Source organism: Microtus oregoni, unplaced genomic scaffold (genome assembly GCF_018167655.1).
Source record: "Microtus oregoni isolate MIOR12 unplaced genomic scaffold, Mior012 000005F_ref0000423, whole genome shotgun sequence".
NCBI lineage: Eukaryota > Metazoa > Chordata > Mammalia > Rodentia > Cricetidae > Microtus > Microtus oregoni.
Genome location: NW_024543064.1, coordinates 31093025 through 31112842, shown reverse-complemented (window position 1 = coordinate 31112842; position 19818 = coordinate 31093025). Strand labels below are relative to the sequence as shown.

Sequence of the window (19818 nt, the reverse complement as noted above, 5' to 3'; positions counted from 1 at the left end):
GTTGTAGCATTAGGAAGGCTGAGAACCGCTGGTATAGAGCATGGTGGGGAAATCCTTCTCCCAGGATACTCAGTGTAGACAACACACTGGCTCTCAGTTCCTGTGCCGGAGACAAAAAAGGGAAGACCAGCCTGTCGGGTATCTACACGGAAGCCGGAGGCACCTAGAGCAATCTGATCACTGATGCTGTCCGTGGACCATAGGATGTCAGGAGAACAGTGACCCTGGTGTAGGAGCATCAGCTGTGCCATGAGGGAGACACCGCAGACTTCTGAGATGATGTCTCTCCATTAGAAGTCCTTCTGTCCTGCTGGAGTCCCCTGCTGGAGCTCCAGCTTCTCCCTAGGAATCATCATGATGAGACAGAAAGGTATTTTTGAAAGAATGACATCATGGCAGCTCTGAAAACAAGATAGGAAGCCTGCCATGGGCCGTAAATATGCGAAGTCTAAGAAAATAGGGTCCACATGAAATGTGTAACTGGAATCCAAGCCAAAAACATCACAGCCCAGAACCCAGACATCTAAGAGATTTTCATCCCAGAAATGCCAAGCATAGTTCATGCCGAACACCAACAAAGCAAAGAGCTGGACCGGCTGCCGTCCTCCCCTCTTTCAGAAAGCCTTAGTTAGGCCCTTTCCTACTCTCCACATGGTGAACCCATTAGACAAAGGCAGCCAAATCCCACATAGCAAAGTCTCAAAAATTGTCTAAGAGGCTAGGGGTGGGCTTCAGCCAACTCCAGCAGGTAGTACCGAGAGGGGGGGGAGAGAGAGAGGGGAAGAGAGAGGGGGAGAGAGAGGGGGAGAGAGAGGGAGAGAGAGGGAGAGAGAGGGAGGGGGAGAGAGGGGGAGGGAGGGAGGTTAAAGACACAGAGGGAAAGGCATCTCATGTTCATGGACTGGAAGAATTAATGCTATTAAATCTCCATACTGTCCAAAGCAATCTACAAATTTAGTTCAGACCCTAAAATATTAACACAGCTTTTACAGAAAGAGAAAAAAACTTAACAGTACATATAGAACCACAAAAACCCTATGAATAACTAAATCCTGAGGAAGAATTTAAAAAACTGGAAGCATCACACCTCTTAGTTGCAAATTATATTATAAAGCTACAGTAATCAAAGCAGCACAGTATTAGGTGTGTAGACCAGTGAAACAGGAAGAGATCCCAAAATAAAACCACACATTTACGATCAACTGTCTTTCAACAAGAGCCCCGAGAACACGCAGTGTGGATGTGGGGTGGGATACTCACACACAAAAGAATGAAACTGAATCCTTACTTACTTACTTTCACTCTGGGTGAAAACAACCCAGAGTGGATTAAAGACTTAAATGTAAAACCTAAAATTGGGTCTTATAGTCACACAGGATAAAAGCTTCACACCATATGTGGGCTGGCTGTTAAGATAGCTCCTTCTTGTTCCTATTAAAAGCATGTCTGTTTTGGGGGGCTCGGGGTATGATTCCATGGGTAAAATGCTTGCATCACAAACCTGAGTTTGGATTTCCAGTGCACGTGTACACGCACACTCATGAATCTATACATGCACATGTGAAGACCAGAGGGCCACTTGTAGAAGTCACTTTTCTTCTTATATTACATGGATACCAGGGATTGAACTCAAGTTATTAGGCTTGGCAGCAAGTGCCTTTACCCACTCAGCCATCTCGCCGGCCCCATATTCTGAGTTTAATATTTTGCCACTCTGTTTTCTATATAAGCTGAACCATTCATTCCCAACAGTGCATACCAATCTCAGCGTTTCTCTGCATTCTTGTCAACACTTTTTATATGTATGAATGCATGTACATGTGTTCACATGTAGGTGGGCACCTACGTATCTGCAGGTATGTGTGCATGTAGAAGCCTACGGTTGAGATCGGGTGTCTTTCTTGATCACTCCCACTGTGTATGTTGAGGCATGGTCTCCCTCTTGAACCCAGAGCTTGCATATTGGGGTAGTCTAGCTCACCCTGGCTTGCTCTGGGGGTCTTCTGTCTATCTCCTGAGTTCTGGGATTATAGGCAGCCTGCCTGACATCTATACAGGTGCTCGGGACCTGCACTCAGCAAGCACTTCACCCACTGAGCCATTTCACTCTCTTCCTTTCTTTCTTGATAAAAGAGCCATTAACTAACATGAGTGAGATGGTACTGGGTTCTGGGCTTGAGTTCCTTTTCTCTAATAATCGGTGATGTTAGGCATCTTTTCGTGAGCTTATTGGTAGCCAGTGATGTGATGTCCACTACCTGCCTCACAGATGGGAAGACAGACTGTAGACAGTACCCACACTGTGGGGATGCGCAGTGAACATCGGTGACCTGCCTTCCTAGATACTTACAGAATGTGTGTGCTTCTATGTGCATGCATCCACCTTCATGCCTGTTTCTGTGTGTGTGCACCTGCCTCTCTGTGGCATGCTTGTGTATGATAAATGTTGTGTGTTCTTTTCTTAATTAAAAATGTTTGCATTTATCTGTCTACTGTGTGTACATATGTGTGGGCACATGTGTGTCATGGTACATATGTGAACATGAGAGGACATGGTGTTGATGTTCGTTCTCTCCTTCTACCAGAAATTGACCTCAGGTCATCTGACTTGGCAGCAAACACCCTTGCCCAATGAGCCATCTCACCACCAGTCCTGTTCTAGCACATTCTATATATATTGCCCTTCGTGATAGACAGAAGAACCCTAACTACCTAGGCAACTTGTGGATGGGTGTGCCTTTTGTACCACTGTCACCTAAACAAACTGTGGTCGAAAGACAGCTGGAGGCCTGCTGGAAGCTGACACGCATGCAGGCTTGTGGAATCCAGGTCTATTCCAGGCAGAGATCCTAGCAGAGCACAGTGGCCAGAAGACAGGAGTCTGACCCAATCTCCTGACGGGCTCTTTTTTCCCCGGGGTCTCCTCACTAGCACTTCCTGGCTCACTGAAGATAAAATAGACTGACTTAAGTTCACAAATGCCCACTGCGTTCTCTCAGGTGTCCAGACATCGCTTTGGATGCTTCTGGAAAAGGCAGATATAAATAAATGACAAGCTAGGAGGGTGGTGTGCTAACTAGATAGATAACAATAGGCAACCTTGTCGATGAATTAGCCCCAGGCATTCGGGCTTCACCAGGCCCTTGCTGAGATGAGCTGCCGACCCAGTGCTGGCTCCTTTTCAGCATCACAGGAGCAAGACATAGCATGGTAGACACAAAGAAAACACAAAGAAGTTCTTAACAAGGCCAGCCCTCGTGGTGGGAAGAGAGAATGCTGGGAGTGGAAAGCTTGGCCCTCCAAGTTAACGCTTGGATTCAGAGGTGAGCCCTGTCTGCAAGGCTGCGTGGCCCAGGCTCCACAGTCTCCACTGCAGAAGGCACCTGGTGGTCCTGACTTAGCTGTGGGATCTGCTACTAGGAAGTGTGGTTTTGTGCCTCCGTTTCCTAACATGTAAGTCAGACACGGCAAAGGCAGCTTGGTGGCGGGGTTGTTGTGAAGAATAGATGAATTGCTTTACTCAAATCCCTAAGAACAGTCCTGACATGAACAGGAATTTGCAGCCCAGTCCAGACTCAGAACCTGGGTGTACGCTATCCCTGCCTCTTATTACTGTGCCAGTATCCCAGGGTGACCTAAGCAGGCCAGCGAGCTCTGGCTTCATCCTTGCTTCCTAATGGCTGTGAACCTTGTTTCTGGTTTCTCCGTGGATGTCACTAGAGACTTCAACCTCTCTGATGATAGTTTCACTTGGTCCCTGGGTCTCCCAGGAAGGCAGGTCTCAACCAGACACAACTCACCTAGGCTTTCCTGCACTTCCCCTGTACAAACAGGTTGTGGTGTTTGATCGGTGCTCAGAAATGAAAAGTGCTTTCTCTAGATCTCAGAATTACATGAGAAGTGAATTTTAAAAAATAGAAGTCAGAGATGACTTGTCCTCAGGAAGTTGTTAAGAGTCACCCCCCCCCATATTATTATAGGAACAAACATGGTCCCCGTGACTCAACGCTCCGAGGTTAATGATCAGTCAGTTTTGCTTTATTATAACACATTACCTGAGGTTAAAGCTTTCAGGCTGAAAGAGGAAAGGTTTCTTTTGTTCATCGTCTGGGGAACTGTAGTCCTAGTCGACCAGCTTGTTACTCTGGGGTCTGAGGCAGGAGGATCCTACAGAGTGAGCTGTTCACTGACGTCACTCTGATAGCTTCCTTCTGTGGCTCTCTGAGCACCTCACTGTGATTCTCCAGGCCAACATCCTCATATCTGCCCTGCCATCTGACCTCATGAGTGAGGAGCCATACTCAGTCTTGCCCCCCCCCACATACCCGTGTGTGTGTGTGTGTGTGTGTGTGTGTGTGTGTGTGTGTGTGTATGTGTGTGTGTGAACACAAACACCACACAGACGTCTTTAGGGGACACAGATAATATGGTTTGTCATGAAGCAAGGATGTTTACTGCTCACATCCTGTCCAGCCTGTGGTCTTGAGTCCTGGGTTCCCAGCTACTGAAAGTGAAAAGATTCTCTTTTATGATCTGACATCAGCATGTTTTATTGACTAGCGGTGAAATTTGTGACCACACTTTGGTGTGCCGTGAAGCAGGGTAAGTTAGTTACTAGCAAAGAACCTTCTTAGAACCCCCAAATCTATGGTTGAGTTTGCAGAGCTGTAGATGGAGATTTTTCTCTGTCCCTCTGGTCTCAGTGGACCAGTTTCTCTCTGCCCACGGGGTCCCCGCAGCCGCTTATGAAGCAACCACTCTGAGGCCTAATATCAGTTACAGTTGTTTGGCCAATGGCTTAGGCTTCTTACTGGCTAGCTCTCTCTTATAAATTAACCCATTCCTATTAATCTATGTATCATCACATGGTTGTGGCTTACCAGTGGCATCTCACTTCCCCGGTGACTACATGACATCTCTCAGACTCTGCCTTCTCTCCCTATTTTTATTTTGATTTCCCGCCTAGGTATATTCTGCCTAGCCATTGGCTGAAACAGCTTTATTCATCAGCCAATAGAGAAACACATAGTCACAGCACACAGAAGGACATCATACATCACATAAATTCTTCCTGGGTATGAAGTTTCTGCCTCCATCTCACTTCAATTTAATCTCACTTGGGCAGTGACCCTAGCACCTCAGCCTGGAGCCTGATGTAGATACTAGCTGGTGTCCTGACAGTAGCAGTGGCCTAACTGGCTTAGGAAGGAACCTGGTCCAGCCCCTGATATGGGCTAGTTAATGACCTAGGCAGGCTAGGTAGTCCCAATGAGTAACCTGATGGACCCAAATTCATCTCTTTCCCTTGGCATCCTCTTCTTTATCCCCAGTCCTGAGAATCACACCAGATCCCAGCCCCGACTGCCTGTCCCTGGATTGCCCTGTGGCTGAATAAAAGGAAAGTGCAGGACCAGACAATGTGTCCCCCGCTGCCAGCTGCCCCCTCACTTCCAGGCATGCTGCAGGGTCTCCCTCTGGTGGAAGAAGCAATGCTTATCACCAGCTTGAGTTTGCAGGTCCTTGTGCCAAAGGATAAAGAGACAGAAATAATCATTCCTTTACCACCACATAGCACCTAGAGGCCTAGCCACACCTCCCCGGAACACACAGTGAACAAGACTGAAAGACTCAGCCCAGAGAGCAAGTCTCCCCCGTACTGCATGCAGCATAGCCCTCCTCTGAAGTTGGAAGCTCGGGTTACTTCAGCCTCCATTCATTCAGACAGAGAAGCAGGGCAGTGTGCCACCAGGATGGGGCCCGACCTTAGCCAGACTCTCCACTTCCCCTCCAGCACCACAGTGAAGTTCAGACAGAAGTAGAAAAGCCAGGGCTGCTGTTCAGACTCTACCCACCCCCACGCTCCTTGCTGCAGACCCAGTGGTGTCCTGTGGATCAGCAGGGAGCCCTGGGCTTCAGTACCCCCTCCTCATAAGAGCCACAGGAAACATTACTGCAGTGAGAACAAGTCTGGCATTGCCACCAAATTGTGTGGCTCTTAGGACAAACTCCATAATCTTTGCTTCCCTTGGTCCCCTCATCTCTAGAACTCTGCTGTTTGAGATAGGGATTTAAGTCCTTGAAAAATACCCCTTACTGAGTTGTGGTGATCACTGCATTTGCTAGAAGGATTTCATTGAAGACAGAGATGACCTACATCTTCCTGCCCTGGCTCAAGTGTCACATGAAAAGGGTCTTTCCTAGCAGCCCTTGCAAGGAACTTAGCTCTCTCTTTCTCTATGGCTTCCTCTCTATACTGGATCACATTTCCCCTTTCTCCATGACCACCAGGAAGAGCATATGAAAATGCATAGCTGAACTATATAAATTCTGTAAGCATTTATGGCTGGTTCTTTTTACTCTACCAACCCTAACTCATGGTTTGTTATTTGTGGTTATTATTTAATTATAGATTATTGTAATTACCTTAAACTCTTTGCTGAATGGGGATTTGGAAAACACAAAAGGAGTAGACTTATAAGATGTGATGTTTAGCTAAAAGATAGCCTGGTGCCTCCCACAGCAGAAACCAGGCTCTGACCCCCGCCATCTGACAGGCAGTTGAGCCTTGAGGAATTGTTCATCCTCTGTGGAAATGCAGTGTGTGTAAATGGAGGGAAGCTGGCTCAGGGTGCCAGGGGCAGGGTACACTTACAGAAGACAGAAGCAGAGAAATTCTGACCGGAGGATGGGCTGGATAACACAGGAGAAAGGTACCAGGAATAAACTCTGTCTTGGAGGCACTGTCTTTTACAGTCTAAGACTTGCTGGGCACAGAGAGATCCCTGTACTCTGGAAGTTAAGGCAGAAGGATTGTAAATTCAAGGCCAGCCTGAGCTACATATCAAGATCTTGTTTCAAAAAGAAAGGAAGAAAGAAAGAAATCAAGGGCTGGGATGTGGCTCAGTGGTCAACAGTGCTTGTTTAGTATGTGCAGAGCCCTAGACTTGATCCCCAGCATCACCAAAAGCAAAAAGCAACAAGTAAACAAGAGTCAGGGCTTTGGTGAGCCACCTTCCCTGGCTGGACCACAGTTTTCTCATCTGGAAAGAGAGGAGGGTGTGTGAGATGAAGTCGCAGCAACCTGTAGCTCTGAAATTCGACTTCATCCCAGAAGGGAAGGACTCTGAGAGTTCTTCTGAACCCAGGGAAGCTGGTCTATCCGACATTCAGCTAGAGCACACACACCTGGGAAGTCCACCCAGACCAACAGGCCGTTTACCTCCTGATATGGCAAGGACCTCCACTCTGACCTATACCTAGGGCTTCCTTGGTACACTGGGGGACAGGAAAAGGCTTCAGAGTGCTGGGAGATGGTGTCACACCTTTAATTCCAGCAGTTGGGAGACAGGGATAGGCAGATCTCTGAGTTTGTGGCCAGTCTGGTCTATAGAGTGAGTTCCAGGACAGCCAGGGCTATACAGAGAAACCCTATCCAAAAATAAATAAATGGATTCCCTATTTCCTGGGGGAGTGTTTGAATCAATCTGCTGGTCACTGCCAGATTGAGTTGCCATCATGGGTTATGTTCTATCCTTAGCTGCTTTGCCCATCAACACGAGATAGAGTTTTCTCAAGGATATGCGGATCTAGGCCAGGGAGACTGATGGTTAGCAATCCTACCTTGGAAGCTCATCCCATCACCCTCAGGCTCCTCCTCTGCCCCTCCCCTCCAGCACCATCCCTCTATCCACTCAGAAGCATCCTTGTCTGGTTCCTCGTGTTACTCTGCTACAGGCCACAGAAGCAGTTCAGGCAGCACCTGCTGTTACCCTTATTCCAGATTCACATCAGAGGCATGGCAAGCCCAGACACACTGTGCCTGGGCCAGAGGGCAGGGATGAGGGGGGCCAGCCTCTAGCCCCCAGGAACCCCACAAGACCACTATCAGAAGTACTGGCTCTGTGGAGGCAGTGATGCACTGTGGGAGCTGGGGGTTCTATATCCTGCTGGAATGCCTCTAGCTAATCTTTAGGGAGTCTTAGCCAGCCTTAACCCTGCACTTCGTTTGCCCGGTCTGTGGACAACCTCAGTAAATCTCTTTCCTTTGTTGTGTGTATTTTTCCCCCCACAGAAGATCGTGATTTCTCCTCCGAGGCTGTTCATCTCCAGTACAGAACTCAAGAGGTGAAGAGGCCAGAGCAGAACTGCATTCAGTGTGGCATCTCTCCAGCCAGGACTGGAGATGACAGGACACATGTCTCCAACCTTCAGCTGTTCGCATAGCACACAGGGGACTTGTGGGGGCCACTTGTCACTGCCAATCAAACCCACTCAATGGCAATACTGACATCCTTCATGCCGTTTTCAAGACAGACACTCAGGCAGAAAATGCCAGTGCGCTTCCTGTCTGCAGAGTAGGGGGGTGTCATGCCACACCAGTATGAACAGTGTGGACCCCGGGACCTGCTCTGAGTCCACTTGCAGCCTCTGACACTTGGAGAAATAAAAAGCCCAACCCCCCAAATCCATCGTGGGGTTGACTTCCACAGCTCTTGACCAATGTGGCCAAAGCTAGACACCTCGGGACACTTGGATTATTCATAAATGTGACCCACCGCAAACTCTCTGAGTAGTATCTGAAGTCTTGGAAAGGTCATGGATCCTGAACAAAGCGTCAAGGGCACCAAGAAGGCTGACGGAAGTCCCCGGAAGCGGCTGACCAAAGGAGAGGCTATTCAGACTAGTGTTCCTTCCAGCGCCCCATATCCAGGCAGTGGCACCACTGCTCCCTCAGAGAGTGCCACCCAGGAGCTCCTACCCCCCCAGCCTTTCTCGGGCCCCGCGGTGGTTCTTAGAGAAGGCTCTCAGGAGAAGACGGGCCAGCAGCAGAAGCCTCCCCGGAGGCCCTCCATTGAGGCCTCGGTCCACATCTCACAGCTTCCGCAGCACCCTCTGACACCAGCATTCATGTCCCCGGGCAAACCAGAGCATCTCCTAGAGGGGTCCACGTGGCAGCTGGTTGACCCCATGAGACCTGGACCCTCAGGCTCCTTTGTGGCCCCTGGGCTGCATCCACAGGGTCAGCTCCTCCCATCCCATGCTTCCATTCTTCCTCCTGAGGACCTGCCTGGCATCCCTAAGGTCTTTGTGCCCCGTCCCTCCCAGGTCTCCCTGAAGCCCACAGAAGAGGCACACAAGAAAGAGAGGAAACCACAGAAGCCAGGGAAGTATATCTGCCAGTACTGCAGCCGGCCCTGTGCCAAGCCCAGTGTGCTCCAGAAGCACATTCGCTCACACACAGGTGAGAGGCCCTATCCCTGCGGCCCCTGTGGCTTCTCCTTCAAAACCAAGAGTAACCTCTATAAGCACAGGAAGTCCCATGCCCACCGCATCAAAGCCGGCCTGGCTTCCGGCTCCAGCAGTGAGATGTACCCCCCTGGGCTGGAGATGGAGAGGATCCCTGGGGAAGAGTTTGAGGAGCCCACTGAGGGAGAAAGCACAGATTCCGAGGAGGAAACTGGTACCACGTCAGGTCCCCCCACAGAGGTTCTCCCCAAACCTAAGCATCCCCTGCTCTCAAGCGGCTTATACAGCTCTGGGAGCCAGAGTTCCAGCCAGGAACGCTGCTCCCTGTCCCAGTCAAGCACCGCACCGTCGTTGGAAGACCCCACCCCATTTGCAGAAACCTCATCAGAGCATCCCCTGACCCATAAACCGGAAGACACACACACGATCAAGCAGAAGCTGGCACTCCGCCTGAGCGAGAGGAAGAAGCTGATCGAGGAGCAGACGTTCCTGAGCCCAGGGAGCAAAGGCAGCACAGAGTCGGGGTATTTCTCACGCTCAGAGAGCGCTGAGCAGCAGGTCAGCCCCCCCAACACCAATGCCAAATCCTATGCGGAGATCATCTTCGGCAAGTGTGGGCGGATTGGACAGCGGACCTCCATGCTGGCATCCTCCTCCACCCAGCCCCTCCTACCCCTGTCTGCTGAAGACAAGCCCAGCTTGGTGCCTTTGTCTGTACCCCGGACACAGGTGATTGAACACATCACCAAGCTCATCACCATCAATGAGGCCGTGGTGGACACCAGCGAGATTGACAGTGTGAAGCCCAGGAGAAGTTCTCTGACCAGGCGCAGCAGCGTGGAGTCCCCGAAATCCAGCCTCTACCGGGAGTCACTATCGTCCCATGGGGAAAAGACGAAGCTGGAACAATCGCTGCTGAGCCTCCAGCACCCGCCCAGCTCCACGCACCCCGTGCCTCTCCTGAGAAGCCACTCAATGCCTTCTGCCGCCTGCACCATCAGCACCCCCCACCACACCTTCCGTGGGAGCTACTCCTTCGATGACCACATTGCTGACCCCGAAGCCCCCACTCGCAGCAGTCCCATGTTTACCTCCCACCCACGGATGCTGAAACGCCAGCCAGCCATTGAACTACCTTTGGGAGGTGAGTACAGTGCCGAGGAGCCTGGACCCAGCAGCAAAGACCCCACCTCCAAGCCCTCTGATGAACCAGAATCCAAGGAAAGCGACCTTACCAAAAAGACCAAGAAAGGGTTGAAAACGAAAGGCGTGAGCTATGAATGTACCATCTGTGGTGCTCGGTACAAAAAGAGAGAGAATTACGAAGCCCATAAGAAGTACTACTGCTCTGAGCTCCAGATCACAAAAGCCCACTCTGTAGGTGCTCACGAGGTTGAGAAGACTCAGGCTGAGCCTGAGCCTTGGTCCCAGATGATGCATTACAAACTGGGGGCCACCCTGGAACTCACTCCACTGAGAAAAAGACGGAAGGAGAAGAGCCTTGGAGATGAGGAGGAGCCACCTGCCTTTGGCAGTCCTGGCCCATCAGACCCAGCTCGTCACCCTCCCCTGGAGTCCACCAAGTCACCAGCAGAACCAAGCAAATCAGTTCCCTCATTAGAGGGACCCACGAGCTTCCAGCCAAGGACTCCCAAGCCAGGGACTGGATCAGAACCAGGGAAGGAGAGGAGAACAATGTCCAAAGAAATTTCTGTCATCCAGCACACCAGCTCCTTTGAGAAATCTGACCCACTGGAGCAGCCAAGCAGCCTGGAAGAAGACAAGCCCCTGGCCCAGTTCTCATCCCCGCCACCTGCCCCGCATGCCCCACATGGACGCTCGGCTCACTCCCTGCAGCCGAGGTTGGTCCGCCAGCCCAACATTCAAGTTCCAGAGATCCTGGTAACAGAAGAGCCTGACAGGCCAGACACAGAGCCTGAGCCACCCCCAAAAGAGCCCGAGAAGACAGAGGAATTCCAGTGGCCCCAGCGTAGCCAGACGCTGGCACAGCTCCCAGCGGAGAAGCTGCCACCCAAGAAAAAGAGACTCCGCTTAGCCGAGATGGCACAGTCCTCAGGGGAGTCCAGCTTCGAATCTTCTGTGCCCCTGTCTCGAAGCCCAAGCCAGGAGAGCAGCATCTCTCTGAGTGGCTCCAGCCGCTCGGCTTCATTTGATAGAGAGGATCACGGAAAAGCTGAAACCCCTGGGCCCTCATTAGACACACGTTCCAAACCCTTGGGCACCCACATGCTGACTGTCCCCAGCCACCACCCGCATGCCCGAGAGATGCGAAGGTCAGCCTCAGAGCAGAGTCCCAACGTGCCCCATTCCTCACACATGACTGAGACTCGAAGTAAATCCTTTGACTATGGCAGCTTGTCCCCGACAGGACCATCTGTAGCAGTGCCTGCAGCTCCACCACCCCAAACCGCCCCGCCAGAAAGAAGAAAATGCTTCCTGGTGAGACAGGCCTCCCTCAACAGACCTCTGGAAGCAGAGCTGGAGGTTACCCCCAAGGGCAAACAAGAGAGCAGTGAGGAGCCCTCAGCCAGCAAGCCTTCCACCAAAAGCTCCGTGCCCCAGATCTCCATGGCTACCACACAAGGTGGGCCCTCAGGAGGCAAGAGCCAAATGCAAGAGAGGCCCCCACTGGGGTCAAACCCACCCTACACAGAAGCCCTGCAAGTGTTCCGACCTCCTGGCACCCAGTTGCCCCCACCAGTCTCCCTCTTCTCCTTTCAGCACCTCTTGCCTCAGGAGCAAGAGCAGTCCTCTGGGTTCTTCCCCACTCAAGCAATGGCTGGCCTCCTCTCCTCTCCATACTCCATGCCCCCACTCCCACCTTCCTTGTTCCAAGCCCCACCACTTCCTCTGCAGCCTACCGTGCTACACCCCAGCCAACTCCATCTCCCCCAGCTCCTGCCTCACCCTGCAGATATCCCCTTCCCGCAGCCCCCTTCCTTCCTCCCCATGCCATGCCCTGCCTCCTCAACCCTCTCTGGGTATTTTCTGCCTCTGCAATCCCAGTTTGCATTGCAGCTTCCTGGTGAAATAGAAAGCCACTTGCCCCCGATCAAAACCAGCTTGGCCCCCCTAGCAACCGGACCTTCTGGCCCCTCCAGCAGCACAGAATACAGCAGTGCCATCCAGCTGCCCCCTGTGACTCCTCCAGCTACCTCCCCAGCTCCCACATCAGCCCCAACATTGGCCCTGCCTGCCTGTCCAGATGCTATGGTGTCACTGGTTGTTCCCGTCCGCATCCAGACCCACATGCCATCCTATGGGAGTGCCATGTACACCACCTTGTCTCAGATCTTGGTCACCCAGTCTCAAGGAAGCTCAGCAAGTATGGCTCTTACCAAGTATGAGGAGCCACCTTCCAAAGGGATGACTGTGTGTGGGACTGATGTCTACGAAGCTGGGCCTGGGCCATCTAGCACCAGCAAGGAGCAAAGCAGAGGCTTCCAGACACCCTATCTGAGAGTGCCTGGAAGGAAAGGCACCTCACTGTCCTCTGAGGGCATTCTGAGCCTGGAGGGGAGCTCATCCACAGCCGGGGGAAGCAAGCGTGTCCTCTCTCCAGCTGGCAGTCTTGAACTTACCATGGAAACCCAGCAGCAGAAAAGGGTAAAGGAGGAGGAGGCTTCCAAGGCAGATGAAAAACTGGAGCTGGTGAGCACATGCAGTGTGGTGCTGACCGGTTCAGAGGACAGGCAGAGGGCAGAGAAGCCCTATGTGGGCAGCCAAGGCCAGAGCAGGAGGGAGGCAGAAACACTGTCCAGTCTGCCTTCAGATCCATCTGACCCAAAAGAGCTTTCTCCCCTCTCTCATCCCACATTGCCCCATGGGGCAGCCCCAGGCTCAGAAGCTTTGAAGGAATATGCTCAACCATCTAGCAAAGCTCACCGGAGAGGAGTGCCTCCACTGAGCATAAAGAAAGAAGATCCAAAGGAACAGCCTGACCTCCCTCCCCTGGCACCCCCTTGCTCTCTGCCTCTGTCAGATACTTCCCTGAAACCAGCCAAATTGCAAGAAGGTACAGACTCAAAGAAGGTACTGCAGTTCCCCAGCCTCCACACGACCACTAATGTCAGTTGGTGCTATTTAAACTACATTAAGCCAAATCACATCCAGCATGCAGATAGGAGGTCCTCTGTTTACGCTGGTTGGTGCATAAGTTTGTACAACCCCAACCTTCCAGGGGTTTCCACTAAAGCTGCTTTGTCCCTTCTGAGATCTAAGCAGAAAGTGAGCAAAGAGACATACACCATGGCCACAGCTACACATCCTGAGGCAGGAAGGCTGGTGCCATCCAGTTCCCGAAAGCCCCGTATGACAGAGGTAAGTTCATTCTTGGTCTAGTCTTCAAATGCCAAAACTTGTGCTGAGCTTTTAAAGTCACATTGTCTTCATTCTAAATTTGTAGAATTGAAATCAGCTTGGTGTGGAGGAGCAGATTTTTCTCTCTGGGAGTTAAAACTTTATAAGAAAACATATTCATTGAGTTTTTCTGCTCTCATGTTCCTAACATAATTGGAATAATGTTATCAGCAAAGTCTCCCTACCTTCCTACAAGCTTCTAATATAAAATAAAAAGTTCAGTCTCAGCAAGGTAAAGAGCAATTCTCCAAAGGACATAGTTGGGAAATGTTATTGTTGGGATGCTTTTGCCAATCGTAGAACTATATTCTAGCCCTTTCCCATGGGGTTCTCCCTTGCCCTACTATTCTCTTTCAATTTTTTTATTTTATCTGTATCTACTGTTTTTATCCTCTACTACCCCTTAAAATCATCCCATTTCCACATTTGACACAAACCACTCCTGAAACAGTCCCTTTTCTGTAGGATGGTACATAGAATTGGACTGCAGTACACCTCTCCACCCGCAGGAGGCAGTGTCACTCACAATTTGAGCCATCTGTGTTACAGAGTAGCAGCTCATATTTATTCCTTTATTGCCTCTGATGTAGACTACTTCAGGAGCTATGCAATAAAGTTTCCCAACTAATTTAACAACTTTGAAATTCACCAATTTCAATTTGCATAAGAACACAACACTTTATACAGGCAAGGCTAGGCTGTGACCTGTGCTGGCCTAGGGTGACAAAATATCCCTACACAAGCAGTTTAAAAGAGAAAAAGATCTATTCGGGTTCATTGTTTCAAGATGATACAATTCACCATGGCAGGAAAGGCATATGGAAGCTGGATGGTTGCATTGCCTCCATGCTCAGAAAGCAGAGGGTGTATAAGAAGTAGAGCCAGGCTATAAATTCCTCAAGGTCTTCTCCACAGCCACCTACATCCTCCAGTGAGGGTCTACCTCAAAGGTTGAACAACCTGCCCAAACAACATCACTGCCTGATATGAGGACCTTTCGCATTCAAACCAGACCTGGAATTTATGGAGTGACCGGTGCAACTTGTTTGGTGCCAAGCCCTGTACTGGACCCTGGGACCCTGGGCCCCAGACACTGCTCACCTCACCCTGGAAAGCAGCATCACTTCCATGCTACAGATGAGGGAATCTGGGGTTAGAGGCTGAAAGTGGTCAAGAATCTGGGGCAAATGTTTGACAAATCCAGAATTTGAACCCAGACCTATCTGGCTGCAAAGAGTTAATCTATTTCATGTTTTAGTTACTGGAGGAATGAAACTTTTGAAAGATAATTGCAAATTCAATGACGCATGATGTTCACAAGAAACCATCCTAGCCAGGTGCTTTGACCAAATACCACACAGAAACTGGAACCCTGACTCCATCATAGCCCTGGGAGCAGACCTGGGTTTGCAGCTTCCTGAACGACCCTACTTTCTGCCTTCATCGTGAGGGTGAGAGTTCAATCAGAGGTGTCCTGGATATTCTTCACAAACTATTTTCCAAATTTATTCTCTGATGTCTTTGTCAGTACACAGACATCTCTGAGCAGAATTTCCACTTTTGCTGTCACTACCATAAACTGTGGCTACTGCCAAGATGCTAGCGTAATTATACTCAAAACTTTTGGGGTGCCTGCTGTGTGCCAGATACTGTACTAAACTTTACTTTCATTCTCATAACACCTAACTAGGGTACAGTAGGGAAAGAGATCAAAGTTCGGAGAGGCTAAGTAACTTGCATGGGGCCACACAGTAAATGGCAAAGATCAGACGCAGAACCAGCGCTTACTCCTAAAGCCTTTGAATCATGTCTGAGCTGTTCCCCCTCCCTGATGAGAGGTGTCAACTGCATAAAAGACAAAAGGAGTGTTGGACTTTTGTCTCTGAGTTTGACAGTCATTTCTTCATCCTGCTACTTTCCTAAAATGAGCTAAAGCCTGCAGTCATTTCCTTGGAGTTGTCAATCTCATTCAAAATTTTCTGCCCAAAGTCCACAAATATCACACATTAACATAATGGCATGATCTGCAAACGGAGGCCTTGCTACAAGCCACCACCCCCCTTCACTTGCATGCCTGCAGTGATGGGAGGATCACTCCCACCCCCAGCACCACCCAACCTGTGCCTGGCTATCGTTCCTGTTCTTCTGCAAACTCAACTGATGGCTGTCACCCTGTAGCTGCTGTCTTCCCCTAGCCACTCTGAAAGTCCTTTATCTAAGCATTGGGAAACCTGGCTTAGCTGGGATCCGTTTGGCCCTGGAACTTACTTCCCCTCGTTCCCAGCCAGGTATCCTTTTGCTGGGTGCCAGCACCCTATGTAAAGGTGTGCCTTCCCCCACCTCAGATTTAGAGAGTATAGTCTCGGGACACTGGACAATGCTGAGAAGTACAATGTCAGCCCTCCCTACAGAGTGAGGTCTCACAGAGGTCCATTGCTCTACCTAGAGTGGATACCTTGATCCCTCAGCCTGGTTCTGGGTGCTGAGGGTCTGTAGTTCCTGGTCTTTGGTGCTGGCTTGGGTGAACTAGTGCTGGAAACTGGAGACCTGTGCTTTGCTTAACCTAGTCAGCTGCTTTGGCACTAACCTGTGAGAAAGGGCCAAGCCTTTACTTATTTCTTCAGCATTATTTGTCTTTTTGATTGCTATTCTGAGTGCTAAGGTGACCAAGGTGAAGAGACATATCCCCATAGGCCCCAAGGCCAGCACATAACACCAAGACCCACTGTGCCTCTCAGAAGGAAAGGGATTGTGGGAAGAGGGGGAGGTCAAAATACAGCTTGGAGGGGACTTCGTCTCTTGTGGCCAGTCCTTGCATCTGTGGAGGGGAACTGGGTGGAAAGCAGAAGGCCATGTGGGCAGGTGTGATTTTGCACTTGACCCAGAATGCAAGGTTAACCAATCTTGGTTTTGTCCTCCTCTCCAGGTGCAGCTCCCGTCACTGCTTTCCCAGGAGAGCCAGAAAGACCCAGCTAGAGTGGAGAAGGAAGAAAAGCAAGGGAAGGCAGAGGAGGGTGCTCCTGCTTCCAAGAGAGGAGAGCCGGCGAGGGTCAAGATCTTCGAAGGAGGGTAAGGTTCATGCCTTGTCTGCAGTTGGCTTCCTGTATGGAGAGCTCCCACCACCTACACACAGAGGTGGCTAGCGGCTCCTGGCCGTGCAGTGCTCATGGGTGCCTGTGGTTCCCACAGTGCCTCTCAGCATTGTGGGACTCCCAGGCCATCTGTTTTGCAGGGATCCTTGGTGGGAAGCTGAAGGAGCCAAGGTCTCTCTCCAGCCCCGTGTCCACAGATTCTGTCCAGGTTCTCAGTCTAGCATGGAGGTGATGTCAAGTCCCCAGCTACAGTCTGGACTACTGTTTCCTTTAGGGTGTATTGCCTCTGTCCTGCCCAGGCCACCCTGGTTACATCCTATTCTCCATGGTGCCAAAGAGTCATGACACACACCCTTCACACTTTTCCCCGCCCTGTCCGCTGGCAGGCCCAGGACTCATTGCCTGTGTTTGGAGTCTCATCTTTGGCTGTTTTCCTGTGGTGTTCATTTGAGAACCTGCTGAGTTACAGGCCTTGGGGCTTGCTAGTCTGGGACACGTCCCCACTGTACCCAACCCTCACACGCCCCAGGCTTCAGAAGGGCAACCTGGTCTCAGATGTACTTTTTGTGAAAGTTTGTTGTACGCTTTGTGTTCTATGTGGCCACGTGTTTGTGAGCAGGTACCACGGTGTCTGTCTTAGGGTCCTATGTCTGTGTCCCTGTCGTCATCAGGGTGATACCAAGTCTATACAATCCCCATCTCCATGTGCCTCCGACAGCATGAGCTGTCACTGAGGACTCTTGTTCTCCAGCACCTGCAAGTGACTGATTCATGGGGTTACGCGGTGACAGGTGTAGGAGTCTTTGGGGAAGTGGGAATGGAGAACTAAACTGCTCTGCTTCCTAGTTTGGCCTTTGGCCTTTTGTAGTGGCGAGAAGGGCTCTCCGGAGCAGGAAGTGGTTTTAACAAGGACAGGGTCAGGAGATGGTGAACATCCCTGAACACACCCACAATGCCAAAGGACCAGAGGTGCTTCCGAGCTCTGCCCTTTTTCCTTTCTATGCCTGCCATTTGGTTAGAGCGCCCTCATGTGGCTGTGTGCTCTCATGTCACCAGGTCCCAAGCTCCAAGAGGGGTGGCTGTGCCTTCTTCCTGGTGTTCCAGGACTGCCTGGGATCTAAGAAGCTATGTGGTATTTGGTGGTGTCAAGAATCTTTTCCCTTTAGGGCATTCTGTGTGTGCACAGAGGCATTCTCCTCCAGAGGGAGGTCTGGTTCTGAATCACCACTCCCAACCCCAATGCTGCTGTGTTCCTGAAGAAGCCTGAATCCTTAGACACAGCAAGTGTCACCCCCTGCCATCTAACTATTTAATGAACACCTCCACCTCCATCTGAAAGATGAACCATCACCCGAGTCCCCTACGCCCTTCCTAAGCCCTGTCAATGTTGTCATCCTCCTTGTGTCCCATGCAGGGTGTCACTAAGTCCTGCCCACTGTTTCAGAGTCTCCCTCTTTCAAAGACTGTCACCCTTTCTCCAAGTAGCAGGTCCACATACCTCTGTCCCACTCGGACATCCCCACACACATATCTCCAGTGTCATCATCCCTTTCTGTGAAGAGGATGACAGCAGGCTTGTGCCAATGTCATAAGCTCCATGAGGCCAAGGAAGGATGTGGTTCCCACAAACTGATCACATAGACACTGATGGGTCCCTCGACTGTGTCTAGATCTTGGTCTCCATCTGAGGCACTTCTCTGTGCCCTTGGCTAGGATAAATGTCATCCTCACTCCTCCAACTAGTCACCTGATATAAGCAATCAAGTCCTTTCCACCCTTAACTCAGCTACCCACCCATCCCACGCCCCCCATCACCAATCCCCTATCCTGGCTCTACTGTGCCTCCTACCCCTGCTTCTGGTGAACTCTCTCCTTCCACAGGGTGGGTGTTACCCTCTAAGAATATTTGCTAATGGGGAAAAGGAGACATATCTGGGACACCTCCAGCATCTCATGGATGGGACCAGAACTGACCAAGTCTCACCTGTCACCAAGAGTGACTTAATCACAGGATCCTGAAAACATACTTAAGACCCATCATCTGTTCATACTGAAGTTTCTTTTCTTAGCCTTGGTGCTTTCTTCTCTTTCTTTTCTTAATCCTTGCAACACCTTGTCTCGCCACAGCTCATACTGGAGAAGGGTCTGCAATGAGGCCTGCTCACTGAGCCCAGCAAAAGTCCAGAGAGGACGGAAGGCAGGGCAGTGCACTGTGTGCTGACTGCTAATGCCCCCTCCTGGGCTCTCGGCTCTCATCCACTGACTCCAGAGAGCTGTGGAGAGGAGCAATCTCGGTCCTGTCTGTGCCTGAAGAGAACTAGAACGTTCAGCCAGCAGCACTGGTAGAACTCTGGTCTGTTTTCCATGCAGCTGCTCCTGGTTAGTTTTCTCCGTGGCATCCATGCAGGTGCAGACTGAACCTGTTCATAGGATGAGCTAAAAAGCCAAGCACCAAGCGAGGGGTTCTGTGTGTGTCCAGCTTCACCGAGTCTTTGGATCACCAGCCACATCCCTCACCCTTCTGCTTAACCTTCCATCTGGCAGTTGATCGATTATGTGATACATCACGGAGGATAGACTTAATCCCTGCCTTGTAGATGCTTTGGGCTAGAAGTTATAACAGACCCACTTAGTCAAACTGTAGTCAAACAAATACCTAACGTACCTGTGGACCAGCTCAAGACAGCAATACAAAGCCTGTTGCCAGGGTAGGGCTGTGAAGAGCTGAGCTGTCCACAGCAGTCACAGAGGACTTCCCAGAGCTGCAGGGTCAGGCTGGGTGGAATGGACAGGATGGTGTGACAGACATCTTATATACAAGGTAGGCTGGTCAGAAGTCTCCAGGTAACCACTGAGACTCATTCCGGCCAAGATTGTCTCCCATGTCGATATCATCCAACTCTTTGACTTCAAGCCTCTCGTCACTGTTGCTGCTGCATCTAGGACCAGCGCTGGGCCCCCACTCCTAAGCTCTGGCTTTGGATGCCTCTGGCGTCTTCACCTAGGAGACCTACAGCTCCTCAAACTCGGCTCAGCCAAGCGAGCCTCGTGCTTCCCTTTCATGGTGTCTTAATTATGTTCTTAATGCTGTAAATAGACC

The 19818-nt window shown here is 50.7% G+C and overlaps 1 protein-coding gene across 6 annotated transcripts in view; it reads left to right on the top strand.

Moving 5' to 3' along the window:
- Hivep3 (HIVEP zinc finger 3) overlaps positions 1 to 19818 on the top strand; it is a 420584-nt gene that overhangs the window by 372291 nt on the left and 28475 nt on the right. For all 6 annotated transcript variants that reach the window (XM_041651429.1, XM_041651423.1, XM_041651424.1 and 3 more), the window contains 2 exons: positions 8072 to 13587; positions 16553 to 16695. In XM_041651429.1, the coding sequence (XP_041507363.1) occupies positions 8596 to 13587; positions 16553 to 16695 (5135 nt within the window). In that variant the 5' untranslated portion in view covers positions 8072 to 8595. The remainder of the gene's footprint in view (positions 1 to 8071; positions 13588 to 16552; positions 16696 to 19818) is intronic.